This window comes from Lepidochelys kempii, chromosome 10 (genome assembly GCF_965140285.1).
Source record: "Lepidochelys kempii isolate rLepKem1 chromosome 10, rLepKem1.hap1, whole genome shotgun sequence".
Taxonomy (NCBI): domain Eukaryota; kingdom Metazoa; phylum Chordata; order Testudines; family Cheloniidae; genus Lepidochelys; species Lepidochelys kempii.
In genome coordinates, this window is record NC_136389.1 from 32,570,888 (window position 1) to 32,583,112 (window position 12,225).

The 12,225-nt window shown below is 50.7% G+C and overlaps 1 protein-coding gene across 4 annotated transcripts in view; it reads right to left on the reverse strand.

Moving 5' to 3' along the window:
* Window positions 1-5,242, reverse strand: part of CLCN7 (chloride voltage-gated channel 7) — a 71,412-nt gene extending 66,170 nt beyond the window's left edge. For all 4 annotated transcript variants that reach the window (XM_073362719.1, XM_073362721.1, XM_073362720.1 and 1 more), the window contains exon 1: window positions 5,016-5,242. In XM_073362719.1, coding sequence (XP_073218820.1) covers window positions 5,016-5,228 — 213 coding nt within the window. In that variant the 5' untranslated portion in view covers window positions 5,229-5,242. The remainder of the gene's footprint in view (window positions 1-5,015) is intronic.
* Between the last annotated feature and the right edge of the window lie 6,983 nt (window positions 5,243-12,225).

A 12,225-nucleotide genomic window follows, 5' to 3' on the forward strand; every position in this document is an offset into this window, starting at 1 on the left:
GGGAGCATATTGATCTGAATCATGTGCATGTGCTTAGAGATGTAGAACATAGGAACCACCATGCAAATCCAGACCCCAGAACCCTCTCACCCAGGATCCTCCTGATGGTGGCCAGTACCAGGGCCCTCAGGAGAGCGTGAGAAGCTTCACAGAGGATGGTTATGGAATAATCAGCTCACACAGAGTATCTTCCTAACCCTGCCAGTCCGTGAACGGCTCTCGCTCTGAAACAGAAGAGTTTCTCCCCTTTGAATTCAACATGTGTATATTCATTCTATAACTATATGGATAAGCATATCCCTAAACAGCTCATCCCTTTTAATCCCACACAGCTCCTGGCCTCTGTGAGATCTGATGGCAGTTAGTTGTGCCTTGAGTAAATGACAGTATTTCCTTTTAGAGACACAGCGGGGGTGAGATGGATCAGCTCCTGTTGGAGAGAGGGAAGCTTTTGCGCGTACACAGAGCTGTTCTTCAGGTCTGGAAAGGGACTCTGTGGAGCGTCACAGCTAAATACAAGGTGGAACAGCTAGTTTAGTACAAGTAGTTCACACAATCTGTGACTACACCACCACTGCAGACAAGTATTTCCTTTTCTCATTTTTCCATTTGCTGCCTTTCATGGCCACTGCAAGAATATTTTATGAGACTGGATAGATAAGATAAATGGGGCGCATTTCTCTACACTACCCACAGGTTTGTATTCTTTTCTTGTGTCTCAGCTTACTCACGTCTTCCACAAGCTAACCGGCCCCAATCTTCTTCAGTCTCTCTTCATGCAAAAGTCCAATCATTTCTGAATCTTCCCTATTCCTCTGATCTTTGGGATCCTGTGTGTAGCCCTAGTCTCCCAACTTAAAGTGGACGGATATCATTAACTTGTACCCAGACAATGTATTATTTGTCGTAACATTCCCTATCCCATTCCTTATGTATCCAACAGGTTTGTTTTTTGACTGCTGCGTGTGAAGCAGGCAGAGGTCTTCATTGAGCTGTGCAATGTTTGGCTTAGAAATAACTGACATTTATTTTATTTTAATGAGACTGGATGACAGTGGTGATTGGCAATGGGCTTCAAAGCCCTCCATGTCCATGCCAATGGTGCAAATTCAGCCACGTCAGGTGACTGACAGCTGTTACCATTTGGTGTGTGTTCAGAGCCATACAAGTTAGTCGCAGCCTCAGAACCACCGCAACTTGCCAAAAGAGTGTGATTTTAGTTCTCTCTCAGGACAAGAAGGGCTGAAGTCTGAACAACTTGCTACTGCAGAGGGGAGGGACACAATGGCCTGGCAGCATGGACAAGGCTTGCAAAACTTCTACAGCCTCTGCCATACCTGTTCTGATGTCATCAAATTGACAACCCTGGGAGTCATGAGGAGAGGTGCCTTTCACACCGCAACCATTAGTTCGTAGGTCTGGTTTCAAACCACATTTTAATACGCTAGTGCCTCTAAGTATACAATTCACCCTTTTGTCTGCAAATAGGAAGTTTATTCCTCTAGTACAGATCCTTTGAAGCTTGTTTGTGGGTGTAAACATGCAGACCCTTTCATTATCTCTACATTATGGCAACAGTTGAAATTCAGCAGTTAGAATTGCTAGCCAATCACAACCACACTTACTGTAGCGTTCTTTGAACTTACTGCTCCACGTCTTTAGAAACTTCCCAATTCAACAGCCCTAGATTTCTCTCAAGCCATTTTGTTCAGTGTTCTAACTTGCACAAGGCACTCTGAAGTAAGGTGAAGCACTGCATTACACATGACAAGATGCCAGTGATAATGGCTGGGCAAGGCATCGATCTTCCTCAAACACAGATCCAAGTCTCATTGCTTTTTCAGATTAGGCTTTGAAGGAAAAGGCAAGAAAGCCATTTGTTATTAACTCACCTCCCTTCCTGCACCCACCTAAAACCACAAAGGGGCCCTAACTGAAGCATTCACTAACTTAGACAGACCAAATCACAGCCATAACCTCCGAGTCACAAGCCAGGTAGCACCTTCCAATCCAGAACTCCCTATAGTGTGTGTAATACACAACAGCAAACAACTCCCATAGCAAGCAACATGCCCTCAATGGGAGACGTGCCATATTTAACAGCCTTTGTTTCCGAACAAGGTGCACAGACAGCAATCCAACATCACAACAGGAGAGACGTTTCCTGTAGAATGAAGCCTATTACCTGAACCTAGTGTGAGCAGGTGGGGGTTTTTACTTGCTATGTAGCATCTCACAAGCCAGATACTACTATTGCTGGCATGTTACCCCATGTGCTGCGTGAAATTAAATGAGTCTCCATTTAAAGAGTTTGATTTTCCTGTGCTCAGCTGCTCAAGCCCTTGCCTCACCCTGGAGAACAGGCCAGAACCAGCCTGCTAGGTCATTCACTCCCACACAAACATATGCTTTTAAGTAAGAATTGGGATAATCTCCCCAGTTCATGGCTTCTTGCCTGCAGCTATGAGTGCCGTGGAAAGCCGGCAGGGCCCAACAGAAATGGGGAGGATAAGGAGCCCATTAAAAGGGTCATACATAACGTACTGGTCCCACTCTCCATGCTTATAGACCCTGCTACTTCTTACTGGCCACACCTTGATCAGCCAAAGATTCACAGGTTACCCATCAGCAGAGACCATGACTGAAATGAAGATTTCCTGTATCCATTATACTTAATAAGGATCATCACTAAGAAATGGTTAGTAACCCCCGAAAGTATTCCTCTTCCACCCATCCCATTCGTTTTATTGCCAGGCCATAGCAACCCCTCACAGCAACACTGCTCCTCTTGGGGGGTCATCAGCCTGTCTCATCAGCTGTGCTCACCAAGTACCGCAATCAGCTAGGCACTTGTCACAGTGACATGAGAAACACACTGTATGAATCAGATCCACATGCTGTGTTTTTCCTTGCTGGTTGTCCTAGTCATCTGTAGCCCCCCTGTCCCAGTATCGCTCTGCAATAGGAAATCTCAGCTCACTATCTGGTGACCTGTAAAGTTCTGCTTTTTAATATACTTTGGTTGATTCAGACACAAGAAAGACTGACCTGTCCAAGACTGATCAGTGAATAGCGATAGGGACTCAGAACTGTGCTGTAATTGAAGGCATAAAGTTTCTCTTCCCTGAGGAAGGAAGGGCGCAGCAGAGCTGCTCTTCTACCATGATATTTCCACAATTTCTGCTTGATTTCCCCACTCCCTGCTCAGGCCGTCACTGGCTGAGCACCCCTAATGAGAGCATGGATCCCAATCTTAGGCAGGAAGGAATTCTACACCCCCTCTTAAATAATTATCTGAGTACAGTCTCCCAAGGATGACAGAGAGTGGAATGAGTGGGCAAACTACGGCCCACAGGCCACATCCGGCCCATCGGACCTTTTAATCTGGCCCTTGAGCTCCCGCCGGGGAGCAGGGTTAGGAGCTTTCCTCACTCCAGTGCTCCAGCCAGGGAGCAGGGTTGGGGGCTTGTCTTGCTCTGCTCCATGCGTGCAGCAGCTCCGCGCAGCTCCTGGAAGCAGGGGCAGCCAGGGGGCTCCGCACGCTGTCCCCACCCCAAGTGCCGGCTCTGCAGCTCCCATTGGCCAATGGGATATACGGGGGCGGTGCCTGTGGATGGGACAGTGCGCAGAGTGGTGTGGGCCCCCCCCCCCCAGCTCCCATGCAGAGACAAACAGGACGCTGTTTGCAGGAGCCACTTCAGATAAGCGTCACCCAGATCCTGCACCCGAGCACCCCCTGTGCCCCAACCCCCTGCCCTAGCCCTGATTGCCCTCCAAACCCTTTGATCCCAGCCCAGAGTACCCTCCTGCATCCCATACCCCTCATCCCCAGCCCCACCCCAGAGTCAGCACCTACAGCCAGAGCCCTCATCCCCCCATGCACCCCAATCCCCTGATGGCCCTCCATACAATTTCCATACTGAGATGCGGCCATTGGGCCAAAAAGTTTGCCCACCCCTTTGGGAAGCAAAGCTCAGATCCCCATCCATTTGCAGAGGTCAATGCACATTCAGGAGTCCTGGAAACCCAAAATGAGGTATCTTGCATGCCACCAATAAGCCAGTCCCTCTCCTCAAATCATTTTAACACCTAACTGCTGCTGTCCAGTTAAGTCACTGCTTTCTCTAATTACTTGCTCCAATTACTTCCTGGTCTCTCCAATTCCACTGAAGGCTGTGGAGACATGTTCCAATACTAAAGGAAAGTTTCAAGGAGCTCTCCAGAGAGACAGGTGAGGCAAAAGCCAACAGCAAGACTAAAGGAGGCAGAACCCGATTGCTAACCCTTCCTCCTTCCCCATATGAATTCTCTGCACCTTAAACTCACTCAACAAAAAATCCCCTCTTAAGGACATAAAGCTCCCCCAACCCTCAGAGCTGCACAGATCCTGTAGCAACCGTTTTTTCTCCAAATAAGCCCAGAGAAGAATTTATTTCACCCTGGACCCTTGTCACTTCACCATTTACACTGTCTTTGCAATGTTCCAGCATTTGTCCAGACCCTGCCCAGCTCAGGGCTCTGCCAGATTACACCTTTTTACAGGAGCTTCCATTCGGTTACACCACCAGGGATTAAAGCACCCGCTGGCTGAACTCCAGCGAAGGAAGCACACAGAGCTCCGGCAGGACAGCAGCTCCCAGAACCGAGGAGAAGTAGCTGCAAAAGTGTGGGGCTGCAGGGCTAGAAGACCAGGGCGGCTTATAAGCAGAGCACGGCTGGGGTGAAGCTAGTAGGCAGGGATGGCTCGGGGGCAAGAGGCAGAGACACCGCTCGGCTCGAAGCTCTCTGGACATTCCCTGCCTACAGGCCAGCCCGGCAGGGCGCAGGGCACCAGCTAGAGCGAGCCCAGCCTCCCCAAGGCGGGACGAGCGGGACCCGCACCGGATCTGGGCTTGCCTGTTCCCCGCCACGCAGCCCCGCTGACACCGGCCCCCTGGCCCCCCACAACGCCCGGCTCCGTGACACCAGCCTCCCACCCCGCCGTCCCTCGCAGGGAGCCGGCCCCACTCGCTCACCGGCCGGGAGTGCGGGGGGCCGCCCGTCGCCCCCGGGCCCGCGCCGTTCAGCAGCGGGGTGGCCTCCCCAGCGGCCGGGGGCTCGTCCTCCTCGTCGCGGTCCCGGCCGGACCAGGACACCTTCTTGGCGACGTTGGCCATGCGGCCAGGCCGGGGACGCTCGGCTGGGGCAGCGGCCACTGGAGGATCCGCATCGGGCTCCGAGCGGCTCATGTGACCCCACGGGGCAAGCAGCGCCGCCGGTCAGGTGACAGGGGCTACGGCGGCCGCCGAGCCCAGGAGAGCGTTGCATCATGGGAGTTGTAGTCCGGCGGCTTGCCCCAGAGGCGCACGCGGAGGGTGCCTGCAGCGTAGGTATCTCAAAGAGCTGTAACCTCCGTTCCTCGGTGCAGGGCTGGCTCCGGGCACCAGCGTTCCAAGCAGGTGCTTGGGGCGGCAACCCGCAAGGGGTGGCATCCGTGTGCCGCTCGGGCATTTCCGCGGCGGGGGCAATTCTGCGGCAACCCCCATCTCCTCAGCCGCTCGCGGTGGCGGCAATTGGGTGCGCTGCTTGGGGCGGCCCTGCCTCGGGTCAATGGGAGCATGCAATGCCTGGTCCAGAGGAGCACACCCGACACACGCTGTATAGCAAAGGGCTTCATGGGGCAGATTAAAGGGATATGTTCCCAAAAGAGATCGAGTGGAACACCGCACCTATGGGATGTGCATGTGCAATTCTGCAGGCCTTGCCCAACCAGGCCTTTAGTTTGAGTTACTGGGAGGTTTGCTTGACTTAGGAGCTCAGAATTTCCCCCTTCACGTGTGACTTGTGTTGTGTGTGTACCTGGCATTATTCCTTCAAATAATCATGGACCAAATTCATTCCTGATGTAATTTCAGTGACGTTAATCACACTACACAAGCAACGAAGCCAACGGCATTTCAGTCTCTGAAAGTACGTCAACCAGTTTCAAGACCTTTCAGAAAATCCTACAGACAGGGGGCCTGATTCTGATGTCTGTTATATTGGTGTAAATCCAAAGTAACACCCCTGGGAGGGGGTGGAAAGTAAATCTGGAGAGATTTCACTGACCTCATTGGAGTTACTACAGATTCATATTGGTGTAACAGCTCAGAACCAGAACTACGGTGCTTAAACAACACTACAATCCCCGTGTTGTGTATGATCCTTTAGTACAGTATGGTAACCCAAGACCAGGTGTTCAGTGAATCCAGCAGAAAGTAATTGTTAGGGCATGTCAAGAGACCAGCAGAACACCCAAAACTAGGACTAAAGAAAATGCTCTTGACTTGGTTGGAAGAGCCGGGGGCATTTGATGCATTCTCTTTTGCTCTGCCTTACTGTACAAGTCAGGTCTCACACAAGCAGCAATGTTATAGATTATCCCAAGAGTTTTCTTCTGCATCATCTGTGCAATACAGTTCAATACAACTGTGTTTTGCACAGTATCTTCACTGACCCCAAACACTTGGCAGAGTTACATGCACTGTTCCCTCTAAGTTGTGTGCATACGCAAACAGATCCTAAACCCCGCACACACAACGAAACACCGCGCACACACAAATTTGCACAGAGGAAATTTTTTGCGCACGTGGCCTGTCAAAAATTAGAGGGAACATTGATTACATAATACACTGTCCAAGAAACCAGAACAACAGCCAAGGAAGAGATACTGAGAGACGCAGGCAGGAAGGCGGATGAGAGGAAACACTGTAACAAGCTATGGCCACAAACATTTCAATGATCAGCAGAGATGAAAACCAGGATCTTTAGCTCCAAAAAAGCCTCTAGCACTCGGTAATAGGGGCAGCTGGAAATTTTCAGAAGAAACTTAGCTTTGTCAGAAAAAAACTGTCTGAGGGGGTGAAATGTTCTGTCAACTCATTACAGGGTCAACAAATCTTTCGCCAAAACACAGTCAGGTTTACAAATGGTTTCCTAGCAGGCTCTTTCATTCTGGGTTCCAGAGTCCACAACTCTGGCTCGGGGCAGCCCTGCTGTGAAGATTGCCACAGGGCTGGGGAGCCTGTGGCTACCAGACTCCCTGCCACACAGAGCCCTGGCTGGGTCCCTTTTCTCCATGGCAGGGTCCTAGCCATCCCTGGGAGCCCCAGCTAGAGCCAGGGCTGTGAGATTGGCTGGAGCAAGTCTCCAGGTGGCTTTTAAAACAAACAGGACAATTTTGAATTGGATCCTGCAGTGAATGAGGATGTGGTTACCCCTTTCTGGATGGCAGCAAGCAGCAGCAGCATTCTGCACCTTCTGGATTCGGGAGAGCTGGGTCTCTTGTGGAGGGAACTGCAACAGTCAAAAAGAGAGGGGGCAAAGCACCAGACAGAGACAGGCAGACGTGTCCAGGCAGTGCTGAGTTGGGGAACAGCCCAACTTGTAGATGTGGAAGGAGGGAGGTTCAGTTGAAGATGAGGCCAGACATTCCAAAGTGGAGCCCAGGGGGAGGTCTAGGGGACAACACCTCGATGGGGAGGCACGTTCCTGGTGCCATAGCTCAGATCACACCGAGGGGATGCAGCAGTGTTTGAGGATGCTCCTCTTGCCCGAAAGAAACTGTTCTGGCTTTAGCCTTTTCTACACTCTGTCTCAGCACTGGTGTAGCTGCTCTACTCTAAGTGCTGGGGAGGTTGGGCTCAGGCATGGCACGGCATGAAATCTGACTGTGGCTGAAGCGTCTGAGCCTGTAAAGTACCCACTCACCAGCTTGAACGCCTCAAGAGGTAAAATCCTCCCTGACGCCCCCTGCCTTTAGGGGTATATGGGTACCAGTACTCTATTTAAAAAGACTGTGGACCATGGTCTGCAGTGAGGTGTGTCTGCAAAGGACCCCACACGTCACCCTCCAATTCCCTATCAGGCGGAGACTGTGCAGCAATTCTCAAATCCAGCCTGGTGATGGAAGTCAGCTGGTGTTCACCCACCAGACCAGACAGAGGTGTGGTTTCAGCAAGACCCAGGGAGCTGATCAGAAGATGGATTTTCTAGCCACTGAAAAATGTTGAGATTTTGGGGAAAAAATTAATCCCAGATTGGGACAAAATCGTCAAAATTGTTCACAAAATGAAATTCCAAACAAAATTCAAAATGTGGCTCAGTCACAACCGTGCAGGTGGATACATTGGTTTTGCTTCGATTTTGACCCTTTGTAAAGTTTTTAATACATTCATTTTGAAACAAAAAGTCATATTCAACATGAAAAGTTGAAGCTTTTCATTCCCAAAAGTGTTGAAGAAGGAATGTTTCCCCCCCATTTTTTTCTAAACAAAATGTAGCCAAAATGCAACAATTTCACACAACATTTTGGCTGAAATGAAACAGCGTTTTCCAAAATGTTGGCTAATTTTTTTCCTCCAGTCCTAGTTACTGTTAAGAATCTATGCACCTGTCTCCCCTCCCTTCGGACACCCTCCGCTGCCCCTTGTGCTGCTGGTGTAAGATGCTCCATGGCCCCTCTCTGGTGTGTTCTGCTGTTTGTACCTGTCTCAGAGAACTTGGGCCACATGCCAAGGCCTCACATGTATATAAATGATGCTTCGTCATGTGGGTCCCAGGGTGTTATGGGCAGAGAAATCTGAGCTAGCCCCCCTGGTGGGCCCTCGCACCGCCACCTCTTCCATATAGAACGTGTCCATGTGTTTCCCCTCTCCACCCACACAACAGAGCTGTGCAGGAAGCTGGCACCTTCCCCCTCACACACACACACAAAACCCCCTCTTCCCTGCTTGCTTTCACAATCCAGGAGGAGCAGGCTGCTGCCCAAAGCTCCCAGTTACCCCAAGACCTTCGGTGCATGGGATGGGACTAGCCTCTCCAGAGAAAACCTTTGCCTTGTCTCCTCCAGACACAGACCCATGACAGTGACCAGCCCCATGCTGGGCTGCAGCTGCTTGCTCTTGTCTGCCATGGACATGAAAAACAGAACCACCGATTGGCCTCTCTTAGCGGAGACAACCAGGACGTAGCAGGCTGGCAAATCCTCAGAGCAGTTCTGGGTGTGGCTGCCTAGATGCCACGCACATAACAGCTCCTGACGGGGTGTCACTTTCCTTCAGCGACAAACACTTCCTGAGGCGCCAGGGACTACTGCAGAACATCAGGGTCACTCCAAGCTGCATTTAAACAAGCAGGAGACTCTGACCCGGGCCCGCGAGGTGAGAGAGCTAGGAGTGAGACACCTGGAGCTGGCCAGCACTCCCAGTGGCTACAGCGCACTGCATTCCCATGCTCTGCCTTTAAGCAGCAATACCAAGCCAATGCGGGAAATAAAGAAAGCAGACTGTTTAATAAAAGTGTAGGAGAAGGGGAGCTGCCTCCAGGACAGTGCAGGATGTGGAGACCAGAGCAGAGTTGCTGTTTGGGGAGCCCAGCTAGTGCCACTGAGGAGATAAGAGAAATAAAGCGGAGAAAAGTAGCGGCAGAGCCAGAGCAACGGTGACTAAAAGCCCCAAGTCTTTTGGGTCATTCCCAGTCACTGCTGCCTGTTTCCATCCTGATGATCTTCCCCAATTGCTGACACATCAATGAATCATGTCACTGTCGGGCCATATGGGGCACCTGACAAGCACACACCAGTGATACGGCTTAGGGCTTGATTCTGTACAGTGCTGAGCATTTCTGGAAGTGCCAGGTGCCTTCACTTCCCACTGACATTCGCAGGAGTTAAAGCTTGCAAGACGGAGCCTTTGGCTGGGGAGCTAGCCCATGACTATACGTTCTGGGGGTTGGAACGTGCCTCTGACTGGCCCTTTGATTTTAGGAATAAAATGACCCTCAAGCCTGTAAACATGATGGAAAGGGACACGGTCAATGTAAAAACAGACACCACTCCTTGGGCATGTTACTAACACCTTAGATGATTAAAGGGACACTCTCAACTTAAACCCATCACTTTTCTCTTGAATGTTTTAGCTGCTTGCTAGAAGTGGCAGCTAATGTCACCGAAATGGCAAGAGATTAGCCCGAAATGAGGCTTTTCTCTATTTTCCCAGTTCTGTGTACATGATCCATTTGACAGCACTTTGCATCATCAAGCTCACCCTTCCACAACAGTCAGGTTCCTGAACTGCCTGGGTGAGATTTTCATCCAGCAACAGGAGAAAACAATTTCTTTTAAAATGGAAAATACGTGGCTGTAAAACCCCCTGCGTCAGCAGGGGCTGGACCCAAAAGGCTTTCAACATCACGTTCTGAAACTGCCTAAATGTCAAGCTGATGCTGTCCTTTTCAAGCTGAAATAATCTTAAAAATCTCCCCTGCCTGTCCCCATTTTTGCTGTTTACTTGGGCAGTTTGCACTTTACATACAGCAAACATGATTGTTTCCTTCTTATTTGAAATGTTGCCAGATCCCAGCTGCAAGAGACACAGGCCTCGCGTTCACGAGAGAGATGCAGCATCACTCTAGCAGCTTCAGTACCACACACAGGTTATTGTGGAGACACCTGATCTAAACCACCAGCCCATAAGAGCCTCCACATTCTCCTCTCCACACTCCTGTGGCTTCCCAAGGCCAAGCTGGATGCAGTGGTTACCTATTATACTGGAGCAGGTAGCTTATTGCAGCTATTTGAGGCTGCAACCAGAGCAGCCAGCCTCTCCAAGGAGCTTTAGACTTGAGGCCATTTTAAAGGAAGAGCTTGGGCCAGGGGAAAGGCACAGTTCCTGTTTCTGTCCAGCTCTCATTCATGATTAGATCAAGGCTGTTTGGTTTGGATGTTTGGCACCACAGGGGAATGTAGCCGGGGCTAGGGCTGAACAGAGAGGCAGGGATCGTCTGTTGACCTGCCCTGTTAGCCAGGTTAGAGCTCTGCACGAATTGCTGCTTCACTGAGGCACATGCTGGTTTTGAACTTCATCGGCCTCTGAGAGGTGGGGTGGCCCTCTAGGGAGAGGGAACTCAGGGCAGAGCCAGGAAGGTCCTGCAGGGAGCCCTAGGAACAATCCGACCTGGGGAGAAAGCTTAGGTGGAGGTTTCTACTCTGTTATTCTTCTTTGAGTTACTCATCAAGCCCAGCCCCATGACAGGGGTAAGCTTGACCCTTTACGACCAGGGTACACACCGTCTGGTACACAGTTACTGTTGACATTTCAAAGAGCACTTCACAAACCTAGACTGCAAGACTGGGCTGCGTTATGAGGGCCACCTTCCCCTTGCCTCCTCTTCCTTGGGCTCTCTTGGGAAGAATTAAATGTAGAAGGCAAGTTCCATTCGTGGTCATTTCACTGTGAAAACTAACTGCAATAGACATTTGCGCCTCAGGTTGGAAATAGAATCCAAGAGCCTTTCCCCCAGGCTGCTGCACTTATATGCAGCTACAGCACCTTGGGCTAAGCTGGTGTTAGCTCCGTAGGGTTTGCTTAGGTCAGTATTCGGAGGGGAGCCCTTCCTGGAAAAGTGGGAGTTATCAGAAGCGGTATTTGCGGGAGACAGCCCGCTTTCCTCCATTTCGGGGCTACACCCATGCCCAGCATGATATTACGGGGCTGTATCTTGGATGAGATCTAAGACTAATTTCCGACCATTGCTGGGAATTAAAAATCCTGTGGCAGTTTCCATAAGTGCAGGGTGGCTGTGTTCCAGTTTGAATGCTCGCATTCTGTCTATCTAAATCCCATCTGAGGCTTTCATCTCTTGTCCTAATCTGGTGTGTGGTATTGCTGTGCACTACTGAACAGCTGCCATGCCACCCTGCCCCAATCCTCCCCAGAGCTGGCTGCATTGCACTGGTGGGAGAAGCGATTGCTGGGTCTTTGCTAAGGGTCTGGAAAAGCGCTGCAGGAGGAAAAGCAATACGACGCCGAGGTCAGGTATTGATATGAGCCGGCCTCTGGCTGATTATCCCTTTGGACACAGCCATCTCAGCATGGCTGGACCCTCAACACAGCTGCACTGATTTCTGGACTCAGTGAGGAGACATGAGCAATCACATGAAGAAGTTTCCATTAAATTGGCATGGAAAGCATTGAGTGATGCTTTTATGCCTCTCAGGATCTCCATGGCAATGGCTGTGTCAGTAGAGCCCCTAGCCTCTCATCCGATGGAGAAAAGGGCATTTTGCCTATTTAGCAGGGTGGAGAAAGTGTTCTGGCTCACAGGCATCACAAGCTGATGTTGATAACTGCCCGGCGGCATATGGACTCTGGGCTGCCCACGGTCTGTATTGCTGGGGACAGCCCAGGATGGGGCGTGCTTGGTTTA